This window comes from Ranitomeya imitator, chromosome 5 (genome assembly GCF_032444005.1).
Source record: "Ranitomeya imitator isolate aRanImi1 chromosome 5, aRanImi1.pri, whole genome shotgun sequence".
In the NCBI taxonomy this organism is placed as follows: Eukaryota; Metazoa; Chordata; class Amphibia; order Anura; family Dendrobatidae; genus Ranitomeya; species Ranitomeya imitator.
Genome location: NC_091286.1, coordinates 416,648,744 through 416,674,327, shown reverse-complemented (window position 1 = coordinate 416,674,327; position 25,584 = coordinate 416,648,744). Strand labels below are relative to the sequence as shown.

General features: G+C 44.9%; 1 protein-coding gene across 1 annotated transcript in view; it reads left to right on the top strand.

Annotated features, from left to right (window-relative positions):
- Window positions 1–25,584, top strand: part of LOC138638068 (mucin-4-like) — a 305,885-nt gene that overhangs the window by 229,250 nt on the left and 51,051 nt on the right. The window contains exons 22-23 of the mRNA XM_069727051.1: window positions 4,335–4,414; window positions 5,701–5,879. Coding sequence (XP_069583152.1) covers window positions 4,335–4,414; window positions 5,701–5,879 — 259 coding nt within the window. The remainder of the gene's footprint in view (window positions 1–4,334; window positions 4,415–5,700; window positions 5,880–25,584) is intronic.

Genomic DNA, 25,584 nt, shown 5'->3' with positions numbered 1-25,584 from the left:
TGTGGTGGAGAGCAGAGGTGAAGCTAGGGTTTTGGTTCAGGGGGGGTGAAATTTCTGAGTGGGCCCCTAACCAGGTAACCTTCATTACAATCCGGTGACGTGCCCTAATAGTGGAGGAGAACCTCAGCAGATGACAGTGCTGTTACTGAAGATAATCTCTATATAACGACCAATATAGATATTACCGCCATATGGTCAGTGGTAGATACCAGCCCTATAGAACATATAGGAGATCACAGCACAGTTACAGATAATCTCTTACCGCTGACGTCCATTCTGATGGAAACGTTCATTTTTCCCATCTTTTCCAACTTGCCCAGGCAATTATTTTTTTGAACTGTGGAGAGACTCCATTTGGTTGGTTGCCCATGTAAGTAGGGCTCCCAGACAGGCAGGCCTGCACTTACTTTAAGTCAACTACCTGTGTTACTTTCCTTACATTTTTCTACTTACACCGCTCCCTTAACCACCAAGTCCTTATTGAAACTTCAATTCCAAGCTGTAAATGCTGGGCCAGACCCTGATACCTCATGCATGGCCCATGGCTGACTTTCTTGTGTGCCATTTTAACAGGTTCTACTGTGGGTCAAATGATCAGTCAACTGCCTGTGTTAGTATTCTTACATTTTCCTATCAATAGTAGTCTATGAAACTGATGTTTGCACCATCTGAGTGTGGTTGTAATAAAAGAAAAAAAAATGGAGGTGTTGCATGAGGTGTGAGGTCTCCCAGCTAAGAAGGCTTATACCGCTTTCTTAACCACCATGTTCTCATTGAAGCTTCACCGCACACACCCCAACACGTGTTTCGCTTCTGCTTCTTCAGGGAGCAGTGTGTAGTAAGTGCCCGACCACAGATTTATATATGCCGCTCAAAACCAAAATGCCAATTGCCTAGAATCCCCATGAGCACATCCGGCCGCGTCTGCAGAGCGCATGTGGGTGGGGCCGCCCCAATCCCCAGCATCCCGCGCGGCGTCACGAGGCAATGCACCATGGGGAAAACCATCCCCATGGAGATGGTAAGCATTGCCGCGTATAGACGCCGGACACAATGCAGGGAGGAGGAGACAGCCGCACACATGCGCATAGCACGGCCGGAAGGGCTCCGGCGCCATCTTAAATAGGGGCAACAGACCTGGACACAGCGCTGTAGCGACAGTAATCCCCACACAACCACAAATAATCATAATGGCGTTATCAAATTACAATTACATACAACCACATACAGGTCCTTCTCAAAAAATTAGCATATAGTGTTAAATTTCATTATTTACCATAATGTAATGATTACAATTAAACTTTCATATATTATAGATTCATTATCCACCAACTGAAATTTGTCAGGTCTTTTATTGTTTTAATACTGATGATTTTGGCATACAACTCCTGATAACCCAAAAAACCTGTCTCAATAAATTAGCATATCAAGAAAAGGTTCTCTAAACGACCTATTACCCTAATCTTCTGAATCAACTAATTAACTCTAAACACATGCAAAAGATACCTGAGGCTTTTATAAACTCCCTGCCTGGTTCATTACTCAAAACCCCCATCATGGGTAAGACTAGCGACCTGACAGATGTCAAGAAGGCCATCATTGACACCCTCAAGCAAGAGGGTAAGACCCAGAAAGAAATTTCTCAACAAATAGGCTGTTCCCAGAGTGCTGTATCAAGGCACCTCAATGGTAAGTCTGTTGGAAGGAAACAATGTGGCAGAAAACGCTGTACAACGAGAAGAGGAGACCGGACCCTGAGGAAGATTGTGGAGAAGGACCGATTCCAGACCTTGGGGAACCTGAGGAAGCAGTGGACTGAGTCTGGTGTGGAAACATCCAGAGCCACCGTGCACAGGCGTGTGCAGGAAATGGGCTACAGGTGCCGCATTCCCCAGGTAAAGCCACTTTTGAACCATAAACAGCGGCAGAGGCGCCTGACCTGGGCTACAGAGAAGCAGCACTGGACTGTTGCTAAGTGGTCCCAAGTACTTTTTTCTGATGAAAGCAAATTTTGCATGTTATTCGGAAATCAAGGTGCCAGAGTCTGGAGGAAGACTGGGGAGAAGGAAATGCCAAAATGCCTGAAGTCCAGTGTCAAGTACCCACAGTCAGTGATGGTGTGGGGTGCCATGTCAGCTGCTGGTGTTGGTCCACTGTGTTTCATCAAGGGCAGGGTCAATGTAGCTAGCTATCAGGAGATTTTGGAGCACTTCATGCTTCCATCGGCTGAAATGCTTTATGGAGATGAAGAATTCATTTTTCAGCACGACCTGGCACCTGCTCACAGTGCCAAAACCACTGGTAAATGGTTTACTGACCATGGTATTACTGTGCTCAATTGGCCTGCCAACTCTCCTGACCTGAACCCCATAGAGAATCTGTGGGATATTGTGAAGAGAAAGTTGAGAGACGCAAGACCCAACACTCTGGATGAGCTTAAGGCCGCTATTGAAGCATCCTGGGCCTCCATAACATCTCAGCAGTGTCACAGGCTGATTGCCTCCATGCCACGCCGCATTGAAGCAGTCATTTCTGCCAAAGGATTCCCGACCAAGTATTGAGTGCATAACTGAACATTATTATTTGTTGTTTTTTTTGTTTGTTATTAAAAAACACTTTTATTTGATTGGATGGGTGAAATATGCTAATTTATTGAGACAGGTTTTTTGGGTTATCAGGAGTTGTATGCCAAAATCATCAGTATTAAAACAATAAAAGACCTGACAAATTTCAGTTGGTGGATAATGAATCTATAATATATGAAAGTTTAATTGTAATCATTACATTATGGTAAATAATGAAATTTAACACTATATGCTAATTTTTTGAGAAGGACCTGTACATGGTACAGTGTGGGCGATATTAGCACAATAACAAGATAGTTAATTATTAGCGCTGGCACAAGTCCACGGTCCATTCTTGAATAGAGACACATAAGGGCCGGAGATATGCCAAAGAGATGTCAATGTTCCATGAGACGATTGGTGATGACGAGCAGCATGTGGCATGGTATCGAAACGTATGCACATAGTCCAGTATTGCAAACTCTAATAAAGAAATTAAAAAAGCCACAAAAAGACATAAATTAAAAACACGGACTGCAAAGAAACACCAATGAAAACATCGCTAATATGGCTCAGGACGCTCCAACGCAGACGCTGGAAATTATAAAAAGGGGGAAAAACTAATTGGTTCATTCAACCCAGAAGGGGTCATAGTGTCTAACGTAACGATCCACCGACACTCAAGCTGCGCCAGCTTACGTTTTAGGTCACCACCTCTGGTGCCACCATATACACGGTCAATCCCACGGACTTTGAGTAAGTCTGGATTGCATGCATGGCGCAGCCTGAAGTGCCGGGGGATCGTTTTCAAGGAGGCCACATCAGCAGAGGACCAGGCCGCCAAAATGTCCCTCACATGCTGCAGTGTTCTTATACGTAGTTCCCTCGAGGTAAGACCGATATATATCAGGCCACAGGGACAAGTGGCATAGTAAACCACAAAGTCGCTACTGCACAATATATATTCCCTAATCTTAAAGGTCTTCCTACCATCTGATGACTGAAAATCCACAGCCAGCACAATATTGCGAAAGGCTTTACAAGAGCCGCATGGGAAGCATCCCTGGCGTGGTCTCCCTGTATAGAATGGAAGGGAGGGAGTTGCCACATAATGGCTCCTAACTATCAAATCCCTCAAGTTATTACTCCTCCTTGCTGTCAGGATGGGTCTCTCGGGGAGTAGATCACCAATGACCGGTTCAGTCTTCAGGATTGACCAATGTTTATTCAGAATACCACGAACCACACTCCACCTGTTGTTATACGTAGAGATAAACCTAATCTGGTTCGAACCATCCCTATCTCCCCCTGAGCCCGACAGAAGCTGGCCACGCGCGGATGCCCTGGCCCTCCTGTAGCCTTTCTTAATACACCGGTTACTATACCCGCGTGTGCGGAACCGATCCTGGAAGTCAAGCGCCTGCACTTCAAAGTGTTCGGCCGTGGAGCACAAATGCCTGATGCGCAAGAACTGCAGAGGTATGGCACAAGGATGACCATCCGTATGCTGTACATGTTTTAATCGAACCCATAAACTTGCATTGGCCCTTTGTATCTGTGCTAATAGTAAAAAACAGACATGTGTCCATGTGCAATCACACGGACATGTGTGCAGCACCATAGATTATAATTGGTATGTGTGGCGTCTGTGAAAAAAACAAGTGGCACAAGTACTGCAAGCAAAGACATGTGATGGGGGCCTTACTAAGATTAAGGCAATTATTGGCTACATTGTTTCTTTAAATATTTTTGTTTATTTGATTTACACAGATTGCGGGAAAACTAAAAACTGCCCAGCTAGATGTGACCCATTTGTTTGACGAGAAGACAAGTCATTTCATTGAACCAGAGTAAGTCTCTATGCTCATTACATTTCTATGTTGATTCCTAAAACCTGTTTTCCCTGGCACTATAATTCTACATGCAGTTCGCTGCACCCAGTGGTCTCTAAATGCAGTTTTAATGATACCATCTACCAAGTCATGAAAACAGAGCTCCCTTACAAATACTATTAAAATACATTATGAAAATAACCAGCACAGAATTTTTGAATTAATAAGGGAAAGGTTGGCTTTAATTTAGGTGTAGAAAATAAGGAGATGTGAGAGACATGTTGATACGTGTGTGAGTATAATGTTCCTTATATGTTTCATACTATTTGTGAGCAGCCATATACCGTAATTAAAGGGGGTCACTAAAAAAATCTGAACTTGTCAGTCATATATTTCGGTGCCCTGTAAATTGCAAAGCAGTTTGGTAGTGTCCTGGGTCCTGAGATTCCCACCAATTATTCAAACTGCCTTCTGCCCTATTGATCTGCTTGCGATTAAATTGGCACTGAAGGTTGGAAAAAGATAGAAAGGTTTAGATACTCTTCTGGAGCTTTTAAAGGGAACCTGTCACCCCGAAAATCGCGGGTGAGGTAAGCCCACCGGCATCAGGGGCTTATCTACAGCATTCTGTAATGCTGTAGTTAAGCCCCCGATGTTACCTGAAAGAGGAGAAAAAGACGTTATATTATACTCACCCAGGGGCGGTCCCGCTGCTGGTCCAGTCAAACGGGTGTCTCTGGTCCGATCCGGCGCCTCCCATCTTCATTCCAAGATGTCCTCTTCTGATCTTCAGCCACGGCTCCGGCGCAGGCGTACTTTGTTTGCCCTGTTGAGGGCAGAGCAAAGTACTGCAGTGCACAGGCACCGGAAAGGTCAGAGAGGCCCGGCGCCTGCGCACTGCAGTACTTTGCTCTGCCCTCAACAGGGCAAACAAAGTATGCCGGAGCCGGAGCCGTGGCTGAAGATCAGAAGAGGACGTCTTGGAATGAAGATGGGAGGCGCCGGAGCGGACCAGAGACACCCGTTTGACCGGACCAGCAGCAGGACCGCCCCTGGGTGAGTATAATATAACATCTTTTTCTCCTCTTTCAGGTAACATCGGGGGCTTATCTACAGCATTACAGAATGCTGTAGATAAGCCCCTGATACCGGTGGGCTTACCTCACCCGCGATTTTCGGGGTGACAGGTTCCCTTTAAGCTTGCATATCATAGGTACTAGAAGGTTGATCATGTTTTGCAATAGCTAAAACACACTATTTCAGTTTTTATTTCATGTATTTATGTTTCTATATGTTGTTTTCAGGACTGGGCCCAGTGATATCAATGCAACATTTATTGCACGATTTACTTATGTGGCAGATATAGCAATAATTGGATTTCTAAACAATGAACTAGTAACGCATCTAAAGCAAAGAATTACAAATCCAAGCATACGGGCACTAGATGACATTAAAATTTTCAATGTAACTGACCATCTTCAATGTAAGTATTCCTTAGTATCTATAAACTGTAAGGCCGGAGTCACACTCAGCGTATGAAAATACGGTCCGTATATTACGGCCATAATACGCTGAAAAGTCCTGAAAATATTGGTCCGTAGCTCCTCCGTAGGCAGGGTGTGTCACCGTTTTTTGTGCATGGCATCCTCCGTATGTAGTCCGTATGGCATCCGTACTGCGTGTTTTTATCGCAGGCTTGCAAAACCGACAAACGGCTATACAAGGGATCCAGGTGTTTAAAAAAAAAAAAAACATATATACTGTCTATATATATATATATATATATATATATATATATATATCAGTAGACACATATATATATATATATATTATTACTTCATACAGCGCAAGATAGCAGAAAGCCGGTAATTCAATTACCGGCTTTTGCTTTCTCCTTCCTAAACCCGACATGATAATGGACCTGGTTTACATACAGTAAGCCATCTCATATCACCATTTTTTTTTCCATATTCCACACTACTAATGTTAGTAGTGTGTATGTGCAAAATTTGGCCGTTCTAGCTATTAAAATATAGGGTTAAATAGCGGAATAAATTGGCGTGGGCTCCCGCACAATTTTCTCCGCCAGAATAGTAAAGCCAGTGACTGAGGGCAGATATTAATAGCCTGGAGAGGGTCCATGGTTATTGCCCCCCCCCCCGGCTAAAAACATCTGCCCCCAGCCACCCCAGAAAAGGCACATTTGGAAAATGCGCCTATTCTGGCACTTGGCCACTCTCTTCCCATTCCCGTGTAGCGGTGGGATATGGGGTAATGAAGGGTTAATGCCACCTTGCTATTGTAAGGTGACATTAAGCCAAATTAATAATGGAGAGGCGTCAATTATGACACCTATCCATTATTAATCCAATACTAGTAAAGGGTTAAAAAAAACACACACACATTATTAAAAAATAATTTATTGAAAAAATCACAAAGGTTGTTGTATTAATATATTCTACTCTCAATCCACTCACTGAAGACCCTCGATCTGTAAATTAAAAAAAAATAATAAACCAACAATATACTTACCTTCCGAGGATCTGTAAGGTCCAACGATGTAGATCCATCTAAAGGGGTTAAAATATTTTGCAGACACGAGCTTTGCTAATGCAGGCTGCTCATGTCTGCAAAACCCCAGCGAATGAAGGTAAAGTAGGTCAATGACCTATATTTACCTGCATTTGCGGTGAGGCGCCCTCTGCTGCCTGTTCCTAGATCGTGGGAACTTTCCTAGAAAGCTCCCTGGCTCGAGATCATAAGAGGCGCCCTCTGCTGGTTGTCCTCATATGATCTCGAGCAAGGGAGCTTTCTAGGAAAGTTCCCACGATCTAGGAACAGCCAGCAGAGGGCGCCTCACCGCAAATGTAGGTAAATATAGGTCATTGACCTACTTTACCTTCATTCGCTGGGGTTTTGCAGACATGAGCAGCCTGCATTAGCAAAGCTCGTGTCTGCAAAATATTTTAACCCCTTCAGATGGATCTACATTGTTGGACCTTACAGATCCTCGGAAGGTAAGTATATTGTTGGTTTATTTTTTTCTTAATTTACAGATCGAAGGTCTTCAGTGAGTGGATTGAGAGTAGAATAAATTAATACAACAACCTTTGTGATTTTTTCAATAAATTATTTTTTAATAATGTGTGTGTGTTTTTTTTAACCCTTTACTAGTATTGGATTAATAATGGATAGGTGTCATAATTGACGCCTCTCCATTATCAATTTGGCTTAATGTCACCTTACAATAGCAAGGTGGCATTAACCCTTCATTACCCCATATCCCACCGCTACACGGGAATGGGAAGAGAGTGACCAAGTGCCAGAATAGGCGCATCTTCCAGATGTGCCTTTTCTGGGGTGGCTGGGGGCAGATGTTTTTAGCCAGAGGGGGGGCCAATAACCATGGACCCTCTCCAGGCTATTAATATCTTCCCTCAGTCACTGGCTGTACTACTCTGGCGGAGAAAATTGTGCGGGAGCCCACGCCAATTTTATCCGCCATTTAACCCTTTATTTTAATAGCTAGAACGGCCAAATTTTGCATATACACACTACTAACATTAGTAGTGTGGAATATGCAAAAAAATGGAGATATGAGATGGTTTACTGTATGTAAACCAGGTCTCATATCATGTCGGGTTTAGGAAGGAGAAAGCAAAAGCCGGTAATTGAATTACCGGCTTTTCTCTCTAACAGCGCTGCATATTCCTCGAAGTCACACTGCTGGTCCGTGTGTAATCCGTATTTTTGGGGCTTCCATAGACTTTCATTGACGTTTTATTTGCGCAATACGGTGACAAACGCAGCATGCTGCGATTTTCTACGGCCGTAGAAATCCGTATAATACTGATCAGTTTAATACGGCAGATAGGAGCAGGGGCATAGAGAATAATTGTGCCGTATTTTTTGCGAGTTTTACGGACGTAGTTTCTGCGCTCTTACGTCCGTAAAACTCGCAAGTGTGACGCCGGCCTAAGGCTAATTCATATGGTGTGTTTTATTCCTAAGGTAAAACCTGCTCTCTTGGCAGAAAAAAACCCCTCAAATAAGCAGATATTGCTTAATTTTGTTGTGTTTTTTTACTGTGTTTTTATCAGGGTATATTTGTTTCTTCTGCATGCTGATAAAGTTTAGTGCCTAAAATAACTCTAATTCTACTTCATCAGATTTTGGCACAAAATGAGCAACAAAACCTGACACCTGTGTTTTTTCAGCATTAATTTCACCACCAAAGCAATGGGTGAAAAAACTGAAAGAAGTGACATGTTGCATTCTGCAAAAAAAAACAAGGTTTTGCACAAAATACTGAGGACAAAATAAAAAAAAGATGTGTGCATGAGATTTCTGAAATATCATACACTTTGCTGGAACTGTAAAACACAGCTGAAAATTTGTAAAATTCAGCAAAAAAATGCTGAAAAAGCAAATCGAGTTAACGTGGCCTGAGACATACATATAGTTAATGTCTACTAAAATGTCACCTTTGTTTGTCTTATAATACAATGCATCATTTGACTTGAAAAGTATGAAATTACAGAGAGCTTGAAATCATATAGGCCAGGGAAAAAAAGAGATTTATTTATAGGATTACAACTAGAAGCAGTTTTCTTGCTTAATTTTGTTAAGTTAATAAAATTAATTAGATATGAACCATATGTACTTCTAATAGTGTCAGAAAAATACTTGCTAGCCTTTGACTATATAACCTTTAGTTCTGCTAAATACACAGGTGTCTGTGAACATCAGTATGTTCACCTGTGATTATTTAGTAGCTACACTGTATTCTTGTTCAGGAGCACAATAGCCCTCGTGAACGTGCTCAGTTACATAGTTATGAGATAGGTGTCAGCCAAAAGTTCATACAAATTTGAAAAACCAAGCACGGTCACAGGAGCGCTGAAATGAAGCCAGGACAAAAATAGTGGTGTAAACCACAACGCGTTTCAACGGTACCCTGTCTTAATCAGGTGGAAGATAAAGATGGGGTACTGTTGAAACGCGTTGTGGTTTACACCAGTATTTTTGTCCTGGCTTCATTTCTGCGCTCCTGTGACCGTGCTTGGTTTTTCAAGTTTCATTTGTTCCTTCTCGAAGGTGCATGGCTGGAGCTGCGTTGAATCCTGCTTTCCCTTTTCAATTCCCTTGCTGTCCTCACAGCGCTCCTAAGAGACTGCTGTTTTCCTGACTTATAAAAGTTCATACAACACACAGCTATCTCTCCTAATTCCTCTATGCACATGAGCTAACTTGCTCTTTGACAATCTACAATCTGGTTTCCGCCCCCATCACTCAACTGAGACAGCCCTGACCAAAATCACTAACGACCTACTTACAGCCAAAGCTAACGGACAATACTCTATAGTCCTCCTTCTAGACTTGTCCTCTGCTTTCGACACAGTTGACCACAGCCTCCTACTACAGATCCTATTCTCCTTTGGCATCAAAGACCTCGCCCTATCCTGGATCTCCTCATACCTTTCCAATTGCACATTTAGCATCTCCCACTCTACCTCCTCATCCCACCCTCTCTCTGTTGGAGTCCCCCAAGGCTCTGTTCTACGACATATATGACCAAAAAAATACGTAACAAAAACAGGGAAAATAGTAAACTTTTGTAGCATGTAATCCCTTTAAAAATACTTTATTTAAATATAAACATTAAAAATACCAAATCCCAGTGAAAAACTGAAAATAATCTGTGACGTACCAATTACCTAACCGTATCCCTACACTTAGCTGTAGGGTTGAGCGACTTTTACTTTTATAGGATCGGGTCAGGTTTCACGAAACCCGACTTTTTCAAAAGTCGGGTCGAGTGAAATCGGCCGATCGTATAAAAAAGTCGGGGTCGGGGTCGGCCGAAACTCGAAACCCAATGCAGTGCATTGGGTTTCCAATGGTTCCCAGGGTCTGAAGGAGAGGAAACTCTCCTTCAGGCCCTGCGATCCATATTTAAGTGTAAAATAAAGAATTAAAATAAAAAATATCGCTATACTCACCCTCGGACGCGCCCTGGTACTAACCGGGAACCTTCCTTCCTTTGAATCAGCGCTTGCAGGACCTTGCGGTGATGTCGCGGCTTGTGATTGGTCGCGCGACCACCCATGTGACCGCTCGCGCGACCAATCACAAGCCGCGACGTCACCGCGATGTCACCGCAAGGTCCTGCAAGCGCTGATTCGAAGGAAGGAAGGCTGCCGGAAAGAAGCAGGGCGCGTCCGAGGGTGAGTATATTCCTATTAGGTATATACTCACCCTCGGACGCGCCCTGCTTCTTTCCGGCAGCCTTCCTTCCTAAGAATCAGCGCTTGCAGGACCTTGCGGTGACGTCGCGGTGACGTCGCGGCTTGTGATTGGTCGCGCGAGCGGTCACATGGGCTGTCGCGCGACCAATCACAAGCCGTGACGTCACCGCAAGGTCCTGCAAGCACTGATTCGAAGGAAGAAAGGCTGCCGGTTAGTACCAGGGCGCGTCCGAGGGTAAGTATAGCGATATTTTTTATTTTAATTCTTTATTTTACACTTAATATGGATTCCGATACCGATTTCCGATATTGCAAACATATCGGAACTCGGGACCGGAATTCCGATACCAGATTCAGAAGATCGCCGACTTCATGGCCGACCCCACACAGGGGTCGGGTCGGGTTTCATGAAACCCGACTTTGCCAAAAGTCGGCGACTTCTGAAAATGGCCGACCCGTTTCGCTCAACCCTACTTAGCTGCTGTCCCTTCCTAACAGTGGAGGTTGGCACCCTGATAGAAATGGTTTTTTGGCGCCCCCATTCCGCGGTGGCTGTCCCAAACTATCCCTGTTAGCACCTATCACACTGAAGGTGGGAAAACAATGAGCAAAACAAAAGAAATGAAAGTACTTAATTAGCTAAAAAGAGGTATGGTTCGAAAAAATGACATTCCCCAGGCCAATATTGCAAATGACATGTGATACAAAAGCTAATAATGCAGTGGCATGAAGCCATACAAAGTCTTAGATGACATTATACAATAGTCATATCACAGATACAAAAACCTGTGGCAGTCTTGTGAACGTTCATGGGTGATATAGACAAAAGCACACACGGGTGTTAACCCCAAAAACACTTAGCGCCAGCCAATAGCCCCAGCCTCGACGCGTTTCCCCATCATACGGTTCATTCAGAATGAATGAATGAATAAACTGTTTATTCATTTCATCACTTGGATTCAGCACATGCGCGAATTCCTTTATGGTAAGCGACACATACTTACGAACAGGTCGCTCATCTCTGATAACAGAAAGTATTCCTGTTGGTAATGCGCCTGCGCTTCCTAGCGTGGGTCCCAGGCTAGTGCGCTTGCGCAGTGTGTTCTGGGGCTAGCACTTGGATACGTCTTACACCTCTGTAAACAGGAAGTAGGTCTGACGCCATCTTTTCTCAGCGTACCTCCAGCGTGCGTTCCAGGCTGTAGCGCATAACATCGTGGCAGGTATCCATTCTAAGTATAGATGTTTATAACATCAGTTTATCAGTTTGATCCTAATCGGCCGTGTTGTGAGGGGACCAACATGGCTTTATGGGCTTCTTTTATTATCATTTCGGATCTATGGATTTGATGTATCCTATACCCGGTGCATTCTGGGATTAGGGGCGTGCTGTGGATTGTGGGGCATGATTGGTTTATTGATTCTCTCCTGCACTCTTTAAACAAGCCGCTCTGAGATCTGAACAGGTCTGTCCATTTATCAGGATGCCTGCATCTGGTGACTATCTGGTTCTATCCGCTGCCTCCTGATGAACCGTATGACGGGGAAACGTGTCAAGGCTTGGGCTATTGGCTGGAGCTAAGTGTTTTTCGGGTTAATACCCATGTGTGCTTTTGTCTATATCACCCATGAACGTTCACAAGACTGCCACAGGTTATAGTCTGTGATGTGAACTATGATGGGTTATTTATCTCTAAGTTGAGCCAGATTATTCATTTTACATATCAGTTTTGCTTGATATTCCCCCTTGTCCATGACATTTTTTAGTCCTCCTTTATGGGCTTTTTGTACCTGTGATATGACTATTGTATAATGTCATCTAAGACTTTGCATGGCTTCATGCCACTGCATTATTAGTCTTTGTATCACATGTCATTAGCAATATTGGCCTGGGGAATGTCAATATTTCGTACCATACCTCTTTCTAGCTAATTAAGTACTTTCCTTTCATTTCTTTTGTTTTGCTCATTGTTTTCCCACCTTCAGTGTGATAGGTGCTAACAGGGATAGTTTGGGACAGCCGCCGCGGAGTGGGGACATTTGTTCTACAACCCCTACTCTTCTCAATCTATACACTTGGCCTGGGACAACTCATAAAGTCTCATTGATTCCAGAACCACCTTTATGCTGATGACACTCAGATCTACCTTTCTGGCCCAGGCATCACCTCTCTGCTGTCCAGAATCCCAGAGTGTCTATCAGCCATATCCTACCTTCTTCTCCTCTCGCTTCCTCAAACTCAATGTGGACAAATCTGAACTCATCATCTTTCCTCCATCTCATAGATCTTCCTTACCTGACCTATCTATCACAATTAACGACATCACGCTTTCCCCATACCGGAAGTCCGCTGCCTCGGAGTAACCCATGACTCTGCCCTGTCTTTCAAACCGCACATCCAAGCTCTTTTCACCTCCTGTTGCCTCCAGCTCAAAAATATCTCCAGAATCCATCCTTTCCTCAACTGTCAATCTACTAAAATGCTTGTGCATGCCCTCATCATCTCTCGCCTTGACTACTGCAGCATGCTTTTCTGTGGCCTCCCTTTTAACACACTTGCACCTCTCCAGTCCATCCTTAACTCTGCTTCCCGACTAATTCATCTTTCTCCTCGCTACTCCTCCGCTTCCCCCTCTGCAAATCTCTCCACTGGCTCCCATTCCCTCAGCGTATCCAGTTCAAATTACTAATACTAAACCAACAAAGCCATCCATAACCTGTCTCCTCCATATATCTCTGAACTAATCTCCCGATATCTTCCCTCATGTAATCTCTGGTCCTCCCAAGACCTCCTTCTCTCCTCCACACATGTTCGCTCCTCACCCAACCGCCTCCAAGACGTCTTCCAAATATCCCCCATCCTCTGGAATTTTTTGCCCCAACATGTCCGACTATCAGCCACATTCAGATCCTTAAGACAGAACCTGGAAACCCACCTCTTCAGGAAAGCCTACAGCCTGCACTGACCCCGCTGCCTCCTCACCACTACTGAAGCTACCACCTCACCAACACCGGAGCTACTTCAACCCTCAACCTATTGTCTCCTTCCCCACTGTCCTGTAGAATGTAAGCCCGCAAGGGCAGGGTCCTCGCCCCTCTGTATCAGTCTGTAATTGTTAGTCTGCTTACTGTAAGCGATATCTGTAATTTGTATGTAACCCCTCCTCATGTACAGCACCATGGGATCAATGGTGCTATATAAATAAATAATAATAATAATAAGCGCTAAGCTCAGTTCTCTATAAAAAAGCCACTGCCAGACTTCAATATTGCTGGCCAGGAGGTTGAGATTGTTGAGAGCTACAAATATTTTGTGGTTCACCTTGACAGTAAACTTGATTGGAGGTGTCATACAGAAAAGGTTTACAAGAAGGGGATGAGCAGACTCTACTTTCTTGGGTCAGGTCATTCAATGTGTGCAGTAAAATGCTGGAAATGTTCTACCAGTCCGTTGTGGCAAGCGCCATTTTTTTTGCTATCATATGCTGGGGCAGTAGTGTGCGAGTATCTGACGCTAATAAGCTCAACAAACTTATCAAGAAGGCAAGTGCGGCTGTTGGCCTTCATCTGGACTCTTTTGAGGAGGTATTGGAGGATAGAATTCAGAGGAAGTGTAGGGCTATAATGATCAATAATACACACCCACTATACGAGCTGTTCTTGAAGCAGAAGAGCACATTCAGCAGCCGTCTAATCCTACTTAGGTGCAAGAAGGAGAGATTCAGGAAATCGTTTGTACCTACTGCTATGGAGATGTATAATAATTTCCTAAGGGTGGTAGACAACAATGACTGATTGCAGGTGTACTAATGTCAATTAACAGTGACTTATATACCTGTACTACCCACATTTGTTTGTTATGTAATGTTGATATTCTTGTGTAAGATTTGTGTTCTAATATTTTATGTACTGCTGTTTGTATTGCTGCTGTAATACCGTAATTTCCCCTGGCATCAATAAAGTATATCATATTGTATCGTATCAGACAGTTCTGACATTGATTTATCTCCCCTGAAGACAAATGATTGGCCGCTGTATGTCTTTTCTTTTACTCTATCATCATCATCATTGTCAATGAGAATACCAATGGAATCATGCACATTTCACAACTGTCACCAATTGTCAGGGAAACAAAATAGGCCTCCTCAATTCATGATAATTACACAATTAACTGATGAGTGATGGATGAGACCACGGCTGTGTTCAATACTAGGTCAGTAATTGGGGAACTCACAGTGAGAGTATAGCATATACTGTACACATCTGATTATAAAGCATAGAATATATACACTGATGAGCAAAAGGGTAACAATTAGAGATGAGTGGACCCGAGGATTACTTTTATTTTTATATTTTATCTTAATAAATGCGCAAAAAAGTGGAATTGTCGGGGAGTGAGTTTTTCAATTAAAGGACCTTTCTCTGTGTGTGTCTTTATTACTTTTGACAATGGAGTTAGTAATTTGGGTGTCTGATCAACACCTCTCAATTACTAACCCCTGAGTATGAGGTCATCGGACATAAAACAACTGACATCAGCCATTAAACTATTATCCCGCTTGTTAGCATACCAGGGCAAGCGAAAAGAGCCAAAGCTTAGCGTAGCAAAACTACCAGCCTAACCGCCACCAGCATAATCAGGCACATGGCAGCAGAGCACTCGACTTTGTGTGTCAAACCCCAGGCTCCAGGAACACTGTCTGCAGGTGATAGCTTTGCTTGTTCCACTCTTTTGCGAAGAAGCCATTCCCCAGTCCACGGTGCATGCAAAAATGCCTCGTGTTCTGCACCTGTTATTGCCCACAGTCAACTAGTACCATCATCAAGCCCGTCCATGTCCTTGTTCCAGCACAGCCTTCAGTTGTCTATACCCCAGTCATTGGAATGCAAGCAGAAATACGCAGCCAACGCCCCACAGGCCACAGTACTAAATTCTCACATTTCTCATCTGCTTGCACTCGAAATGCTGGCTTTTAGGCTCGTTAAGATGGATGCTTTCCGCAGCCTGATGGCTGTCCCTAAGTACTCAGTCCCCAGTCGCCACTATTTCTCCCAGTGTGCCATAGCGGCATTAAACCAACATGTGTCCCACAACATTACCCATGCCCTCAACACTGCTATTGCTGAGAAAGTCCACCTAACCATGGACACATGGACAAGTGCTTGTGGTCAGGGATGGTACATCTAACTGACTGCACACTGAGTTAACATAGTGGAAGCCGGAACCCAGTCGGACCATAGGATGGAACACATCCTCCCGACGCTGAGGATTGCAGGCCCTACATCAATCAATGTTGCTCCCACTCCCTACAGCTCCTGCATTTTCTCCTCCTCCTCTTTAGCCTCCATCTCTGAAATGAGCACATCGGTCAGAAGCTGGAAGCACTGCAGCACAGCCTCAGCCAAGCGGCAACAGGTTGTGCTGAATCTAATCTGCTTAGGTGACAAACCACACATTGCTGAAGAGTTGTGGATAGCGCTGAAAGAGCAGTCAGATTTTTGGCTGACAATTTCTGGAACCTGGTGGTGGCTCTGAGGCAAGGTGAGCTCACACATGTACCTTGCCTGGCTCATGTGCTTAACCTCGTTGTTCAACATTTTCTCAAAAGCTACCCGTAGCTGCTGGATCTGCTAGTGAAAGTACGCTGCCTGTCTTCCCATTTTAGAAAGTCAGCTAAAGCTTCAGCTGCCCTTGCCATGCTTCAGTAGCGTTTGCAGCTTCCAGCTCACCGATTGATGTGTGATGTCCCCACGCATTGGAGCTCTACACTGCATATGTTGGAACGGATTTGTGAGAAGCGTGCAGTTGTTGACTACCAGCATCAACAAGGCCATCGTTAGTCAGTTCAGACACGACACATAAGAACTCAGGACTGAACATGGATGTCAGACATATGTACCAACCATCAAAACTTTGAGGACTGCACCTAGATGGTGAGCGGCGATGACGACATAATTAGAGTCACCATCACGCTTCTCTGCATTCTGAAAACCTCTCTACTCACAATAAAGAGAATGCATTGCAGGTGGAGCACGAGGACATGGAGAAAGGAACCATACAGGGTGATTACACACAGCCCAGCTTCATTTGGTCCCAACGTGGATTGGTAGAAAATGAGGAAGAGGAGGAGGATGAAGAACAGGAGCTAATTTCATGCGCTATAGGTGGTACTACAAGCACAACTGTCATACTGACCATACAACTGTTCAGCGTGGATGGCCTGAGGACAGAGAGGAGGGGGAGGAGGACAGCATGCTCAGTCAGCCTGTTGGTGAGGACACAAATGCATTGGCACGCATTGGCACGCATGGCTGACTTTATGTTGCTCTGCATTTAATGTGACTCTAGCATTATTAAAATTTTCAGTGACAATCATTACTGACACTTCTAGACCCATGAGGAGAACTTTCAATCTCTTCTTCCAGAGGCAGACAGTTGTACTAAAAGAGCCCTTGTAGCGGAATTAGTAAAAAAAAATTCCCATCTGATAACGCTGGTGGAAGACGTCAGAGTTTGTTGGACAACCATCGAGTACAGGCGAGAGAGACAAAAGTACAATTCTGCACAGGCAGGAGAACTATGGCAAAGTTCTAGGACAGTTTTCTCAGACCCTCCCATCGCGCCGACACAGAGGCAAGGGGTGCTGTCACAAGAAGTGCAATGTTTGGGAAGATGCTGAGGGAGTACCTTGCTGATCGTACTATTGTCCTCCATGATTCCTCTGTGCCTTTTAATTATTGGGTATCCAAGCTGGATATGTGGCATGAACTGGCCCTCTACACCTTAGAGGTCCTGGTCTGCCCTGCTGCTAGCGTTCTGTCCGATCGGGTTTTAGTGCCACTGGTGGAATTATAACTGATAAGTGCATCTGCCTGTCAACTGAAAATGCTGACAGGCTGACTCTTACAAAAATGAGCAAGGGCTGGATTGGGCAAGACTTCTGTACACCACAGAATGAAAATAGCGAAACATAACCTCAAATACATTGTCTTTTTTGGGAGGTGTATGCTCATGCACCCTTTTCACAACCACACATGGGTATACGCTTCCTAATTTTGTCTATTTGGTGTTATCCTCCTCCTTATCCTCATCCTCATCATCCACAACCACTAGAACACCAGAATGAAACATGCAAAAGTCACAAAATTTTTGTGCAAGGGTTTTATGATGCCCGTTACTAATTTGAAACCAAAAACATTTTTAATCGCCCATGGGGAAATATTTGTCAACCCATACACTTAGTGTATGGGCATTCAAAATGTAGGAGACCCACTCCTTTAAATTGGGAATAGAGACATATGAGTACATCCTCCACGTCTCTTCAGGCACCACCACTTGAACACGAGGGTGAAGGTATTCTGTGATGCAACAGTCACTCAATTTTGGGCAAGGGTGTTGTTATGATGCCTGTAAATACTTACCAAAAATAAAAATTTTGTACCCCCCAGGGGGAAATGTTTGTCAGCCCATAAACTTAGTGTATAGGCATTCAAAATGTAGGAGACCTGCTCCTTTTAATTGGGAATAGAGACATATGAGGACTAGAGTTGAGCGACCTTGACCTTTTTAGAGTCGAGCCGGGTTTTGCGAAACCCGACTATGTCCAAAGTCGGGTCGAGTGAAATCGGCCGATTATGACGTAAAGTCGGGATCGACCGAAACACGAAACCCAATGCAAGTCAATGGGGCAGCATAGTCGGCAGTGAGTGGGGGCCAGGAAAACACCTAGAGTGCCCATTTTAATGTCAAAACCATCCATTCTTCTTAATGAAGCTTGTCAAGCGTAATTTACCTTAAAATAATTGGAAGGCATTTGAAATTGGGGGTCATTTGGCTAAAGTTGTGGGGGGTAGGGCTGGTTCAAGTAATTAGTGGGCCCAGTAAATCTGGACCACGTCACGGCAGTGGAGCAGGGAGAGGTAAGTATTTCAACTTTGCAAGTGCTGTGATCCTGAGCAAGCAGGGGGGGCCCACTCGTTGGCATTGGCACTGGCACAGGGCCCCTCAAAGTACAGCGGTGTGTTTGCACGGCGGGGGCGCCTCCCACCGGCAGCAACACTTTTGCGTACTATGAGAGGCCCTGTGCCAGTGACGTCGCCAACTAGTATTCCTCCCCCCACCTGATGAAGGAACCTGCACTTTCATCTGCACCTTCCTCTTTGTCCCCGTGTAAGGTGGTATGGTATGCGGGAAGAGCAACTTGACTTTCAGCAGGGTCACAATGTTGTTGTGTAGCGTGCACGGGGAATGTTGCGTTATGGGTCAATGTACCAGCAGACTCATCTATCACTGGCTGGGCAATGGGCACGATGAAGTGGAAACACAGATATAGGCCCAAAGAATAAAGTGGGCTAAATGCAGTTCAAAATTGGTAACACAGGAATAACCAGGGGGCATTGCAGTGGAGGACAACTGGAATGAGAGGCTGACACAGAGAGTAGGGCCAAATCAGTAAGTAGTCGAAATGCAGTTCAAAATTGGCAACCGTAGTAAACAGGCGGCACAGCTTTGTTCAGTGGAGGAGAACAGCAAGGAGTGGCAGACACCGATAGTAGGCCCCAACCCAACTAGTAGGCCAAATGCAGTCTAACATTAACAACTACTTAACGAGAGGCTGAAAATGGAATTTCAGGACAGGAAACCAGGAGAACAGCAAGGAGTGGCAGACACCGATAGTAGGCCCCAAACCAACTAGTACGCCAAATGCAGTTGTTCCATTTAACCACAATTTAATGAGAGCCTGAAGATAGAAGCTCAGGAAAGGCAACCTGGGGAACACCTTGGAGTGTAACACACCATCTCTCTCCACCCCATACCCATTTTGTAGGCCTAATGCTGTGTACTTTTCTACAACTACTAAACGAGAGTCGGAAGACCGAAGCAATGGCAAGGAAACCTGGGGAACACCTTGGAGTGTAACACACCATCTCTCTCCACCCGATACCCATTTTGTAGGCCTAATGCAGTGTAGTTTTCTACAACTACTAAACGAGAGTCGGAAGATCGAAGCAATGGCGAGGAAACCTGGAGAACACCTTGGAGTGTAACACACCATCTCTCTCCACCCCATTCCCCATTTTTTAGGCCTAATGCAGCCTACTTTCCGACACCTACTAAACGAGAGCATGAAGATCGAAGCTCAGGAAAGGCAACCTGGGGAACACCTTGGAGTGTAACAACAACCTCTCTCTACACCACGGAAGGGCTGATTCTTAGGAAGGAAGGCTGTTGTAAATAAGCATTGCGCGTCCGAGGGTGATTATATTCTTATTCGGTATCTACTCACCCTCGGACGCGCCATGCTTCTTGATTTGTAATTAATGTTTATTTGCAATGTGCTTTTGACTTACTCAATTATTTTTTTAATTATTGATTTTATTAAATTAATAGTTTAACATCTTATTGGAAATAATTTAAAGGAGACGCGACAGGACAACACTCGGTGGATGCCATATCTGTGTTAACAACTCCAAAAAACTTTCAGTTAACTTCTTGCAGGAGAAAGAAATTGTAGCTGTTGGACCTTTGTAGTACAGTTCCAGATATTTGTTGTGTGTTTGTTTTGATTGTTAAAATGTCTGCATTTGAGATCTCAACACGATCTTATTTTTTATAATCAAATTAATTTTTTAAATATTTTATTAGGTTGGTTCAAGGGGTACACGGGCCGCAGTAGACAGGTCAGTGGAGGCCTAGTGGAAGGAGGGACCGCAGATGCGCCACTGTTTCACCCATACACAATTTGTAGGCCTAATGCAGCGTAGTTTCCAACAGCTACTAAACGAGAGCCGGAAGATCGAAGCTCAGGAAAGGCAACCTGGGGAACACCTTGGAGTGTAACAACAACCTCTCTCTACACCACGGAAGGGCTGATTCTTAGGAAGGAAGGCTGTTGTAAATAAGCATTGCGCGCCCGAGGGTGATTATATTCTTATTCGGTATCTACTCACCCTCGGACGCGCCATGCTTCTTGATTTGTAATTAATGTTTATTTGCAATGTGCTTTTGACTTACTCAATTATTTTTTTAATTATTGATTTTATTAAATTCATAGTTTAACATCTTATTGGAAATAATTTAAAGGAGACGCGACAGGACAACACTCGGTGGATGCCATATCTGTGTTAACAACTCCAAAAAACTTTCAGTTAACTTCTTGCAGGAGAAAGAAATTGTAGCTGTTGGACCTTTGTAGTACAGTTCCAGATATTTGTTGTGTGTTTGTTTTGATTGTTAAAATGTCTGCATTTGAGATCTCAACACGATCTTATTTTTTATAATCAAATTAATTTTTTAAATATTTTATTAGGTTGGTTCAAGGGGTACACGGGCCGCAGTAGACAGGTCAGTGGAGGCCTAGTGGAAGGAGGGACCGCAGATGCGCCACTGTTTCACCCATACACAATTTGTAGGCCTAATGCAGCGTAGTTTCCAACAGCTACTAAACGAGAGCCGGAAGATCGAAGCTCAGGAAAGGCAACCTGGGGAACACCTTGGAGTGTAACAACAACCTCTCTCTACACCACGGAAGGGCTGATTCTTAGGAAGGAAGGCTGTTGTAAATAAGCATTGCGCGCCCGAGGGTGATTATATTCTTATTCGGTATCTACTCACCCTCGGACGCGCCATGCTTCTTGATTTGTAATTAATGTTTATTTGCAATGTGCTTTTGACTTACTCAATTATTTTTTTAATTATTGATTTTATTAAATTAATAGTTTAACATCTTATTGGAAATAATTTAAAGGAGACGCGACAGGACAACACTCGGTGGATGCCATATCTGTGTTAACAACTCCAAAAAACTTTCAGTTAACTTCTTGCAGGAGAAAGAAATTGTAGCTGTTGGACCTTTGTAGTACAGTTCCAGATATTTGTTGTGTGTTTGTTTTGATTGTTAAAATGTCTGCATTTGAGATCTCAACACGATCTTATTTTTTATAATCAAATTAATTTTTTAAATATTTTATTAGGTTGGTTCAAGGGGTACACGGGCCGCAGTAGACAGGTCAGTGGAGGCCTAGTGGAAGGAGTGACCGCAGACAGGCATCGAAGGCCTAAAATAATCACACATGGCTGTAGGCAATATTAAATTGGTTCCAGGGGTACTTGGGCAGCAGTGCCCTGGTCAGTGTAGTAGTAGTTGAAAGAATGGACCGCAGACAGGCATCGAAGGCCTAAAATAATCACACATGGCTGTAGGCAATTTTAAATTGGTTCCAGGGGTACACGGGCAGCAGTGGTGTGGTCAGTGGAGGCCTAGTGGAAGGAGTGACCACAGACAGGCATCGAAGGCCTAAAATAATAACACATGGCTGTAGGCAATTTTAAATTGGTTCCAGGGTTACACGGGCAGCAGTGGTGTGGTCAGTGGAGGCCTAGTGGAAGGAGTGACCGCAGACAGGCATCGAAGGCCTAAAATATTAACACATGGCTGTAGGCAATTTTAAATTGGTTCCAGGGGTACACGGGCAGCAGTGGTGTGGTCAGTGGAGGCCTAGTGGAAGGAGTGACCACAGACAGGCATCGAAGGCCTAAAATAATCACACATGGCTGTAGGCAATATTAAATTGGTTCCAGGGGTACTTGGGCAGCAGTGCCCTGGTCAGTGTAGTAGTAGTTGAAAGAATGGACCGCAGACAGGCATCGAAGGCCTAAAATAATCACACATGGCTGTAGGCAATTTTAAATTGGTTCCAGGGGTACACGGGCAGCAGTGGTGTGGTCAGTGGAGGCCTAGTGGAAGGAGTGACCACAGACAGGCATCGAAGGCCTAAAATAATAACACATGGCTGTAGGCAATTTTAAATTGGTTCCAGGGTTACACGGGCAGCAGTGGTGTGGTCAGTGGAGGCCTAGTGGAAGGAGTGACCGCAGACAGGCATCGAAGGCCTAAAATATTAACACATGGCTGTAGGCAATTTTAAATTGGTTCCAGGGGTACTTGGGCAGCAGTGCCCTGGTCAGTGTAGTAGTAGTTGAAAGAATGGACCGCAGACAGGCATCGAAGGCCTAAAATAATCACACATGGCTGTAGGCAATTTTAAATTGGTTCCAGGGTTACACGGGCAGCAGTGGTGTGGTCAGTGGAGGCCTAGTGGAAGGAGTGACCGCAGACAGGCATCGAAGGCCTAAAATATTAACACATGGCTGTAGGCAATTTTAAATTGGTTCCAGGGGTACTTGGGCAGCAGTGCCCTGGTCAGTGTAGTAGTAGTTGAAAGAATGGACCGCAGACAGGCATCGAAGGCCTAAAATAAAAAAATTGGGCTGGCTGTAGGCAATTTTAAATTGGTTCCAGGGGTACACGGGCAGCAGTGGTGTGGTCAGTGGAGGCCTAGTGGAAGGAGTGACCGCAGACAGGCATCGAAGGCCTAAAATAATCACACATGGCTGTAGGCAATTTTAAATTGGTTCCAGGGGTACACGGGCAGCAGTGGTGTGGTCAGTGGAGGCCTAGTGGAAGGAGTGACCACAGACAGGCATCGAAGGCCTAAAATATTAACACATGGCTGTAGGCAATTTTAAATTGGTTCCAGGGGTACACGGGCAGCAGTGGTCTGGTCAGTGGAAGTCTAGTGGAAGGAGTGACCGCAGACAGGCTTCGAAGGCCTAACATAACAAAAATGTCAAAACAATGGTATTGTCAGTGCCAGGCATTGAAGGATGTCAGCGCCTAGACTACACATTGGTGAAGCTGTGAGAGATAATTTTGCTAGTGGTAGAGCACTGTTTGAGCTGGGGGGGGGGAACTGGCTTGTGGCCGGCGGTACAGGCACAGGGCCCCTCATATTACAACGGTGAGTCTGACGTTGGGTGCGCACCACCACCGCCAGAGACACTTTATTGTACTATGAGGGACCCAGTGGCAGTGCCGTCGACCAAAAGCGGGCTCACCCACCTCTTCAGACAAACAGCACTCTCAAGGGTCCAAGCGCAAAGTGGCGATAGCACGACCCCGTGTGGGGAGTTTGGCCATTTCGTGAGGTGGAAACATGTCGTATGCTGGACAATCAGGTGAAGAAAATTACGAGATTGGAAAAGTCATTCAGAATAGTCCACAGGCAAGACCTTTTCATAGGAAAGCTAGGTGTCAGCCGGGCAGGGTGGGGCAAAAGATTTTGAAATCCAGTTGTGGTTCATTTTAATGAAGGTTAGATCATCTACATTTTGGGTAGCCAGACGAGTCCTTTTTTCTGTTAGTATTGAACCTGCAGCACTGAATACTCTTTCTGATAGGACACTAGCTGCCGGGCAAGCAAGCTCCTGCAATGCATATTCTGCCAATTCTGGCCAGGTGTCTAATTTGGATGCCCAGTAATCAAATGGGAATGACGGTTGAGGGAGAACGTCGATAAGGGATGAAAAATAGTTTGTAACCATACTGGACAAATGTTGTCTCCTGTCACTTTGAATTGATGCTGCAGTACCTGTCCTGTCTGCGGTCATAGAAAAATCACTCCACAACCTGGTCAGAAAACCCCTCTGGCCAACGCCACTTCTGATTTCTGCCCCTCTAACACCTCTGGTCTGCTGGCCCCTGGAGCTCGTGTGAGAACGATCACGGGCGCTGTGTGCAGGGAATGCCAGAAGCAAACGGTCAACAAGAGTTGATTGTTTTGTTGCTAATATTAGTTCCAAGTTCTCATGTGGCATAATATTTTGCAATTTGCCTTTATAGCGAGGATCAAGGAGGCAGGCCAACCAGTAATCGTCATCGTTCATCATTTTTGTAATGCGTGTGTCCCTTTTGAGGATACGCAAGGCATAATCCGCCATGTGGGCCAAAGTTCCCGTTGTCAAATCTGCGGTTGTGCTTGGTTGAGGGGCAGTTGCAGGCAAATCTACGTCACTTGTGTCCCTCAAAAAACCAGAACCCGGCCTTGCCACGCCACCAATTTCCCGTGCCCCCGGGAAAGCTTCCTCATTAAAAATATACTCATCCCCATCATCCTCCTCATCCTCCACCTCCTCTTCGCCCGGTACCTCGTCATGTACACTGCCCTGACCAGACAATCGCTGACTGTCATCAAGGCTTTCCTCTTCCTCTGGTGCAGACGCCTGATCCTTTATGTGCGTCAAACTTTGCATCAGCAGACGCATTAGGGGGATGCTCATGCTTATTATGGCGTTGTCTGCACTAACCAGCCGTGTGCATTCCTCAAAACACTGAAGGACTTGACACATGTCTTGAATCTTCGACCACTGCACACCTGACAACTCCATGTCTGCCATCCTACTGCCTGCCCGTGTATGTGTATCCTCCCACAAAAACATAACAGCCCGCCTCTGTTCGCACAGTCTCTGAAGCATGTGCAGTGTTGAGTTCCACCTTGTTGCAACGTCTATGATTAGGCGATGCTGGGGAAGGTTCAAAGAACGCTGATAGGTCTGCATACGGCTGGAGTGTACAGGCGAACGGCGGATATGTGCGCAAAGTCCACGCACTTTGAGGAGCAGGTCGGATAACCCCGGATAACTTTTCAGGAAGCACTGCACCACCAGGTTTAAGGTGTGAGCCAGGCAAGGAATGTGTTTCAGTTGGGAAAGGGAGATGGCAGCCATGAAATTCCTTCCGTTATCACTCACTACCTTGCCTGCCTCAAGATCTACAGTGCCCAGCCACGACTGCGTTTCTTGCTGCAAGAACTCGGACAGAACTTCCGCGGTGTGTCTATTGTCGCCCAAACACTTCATAGCCAATACAGCCTGCTGACGTATGCCAGTAGCTGCCCCATAATGGGAGACCTGGTGTGCAACAGTGGCAGGTGCGGATGGAGTGTTTGTGCGACTGCGGTCTGTGGACGAGCTCTTGCTTCTGCAGGAGGACGAGGAGGAGGAGGAGGAGGAGGGGGTGCGAACGGCTACAGACAACTGTTTACTAGACCGTGGGCTAGGCAGAACTGTCCCAAACTTGCTGTCCCCTGTGGACCCTGAAT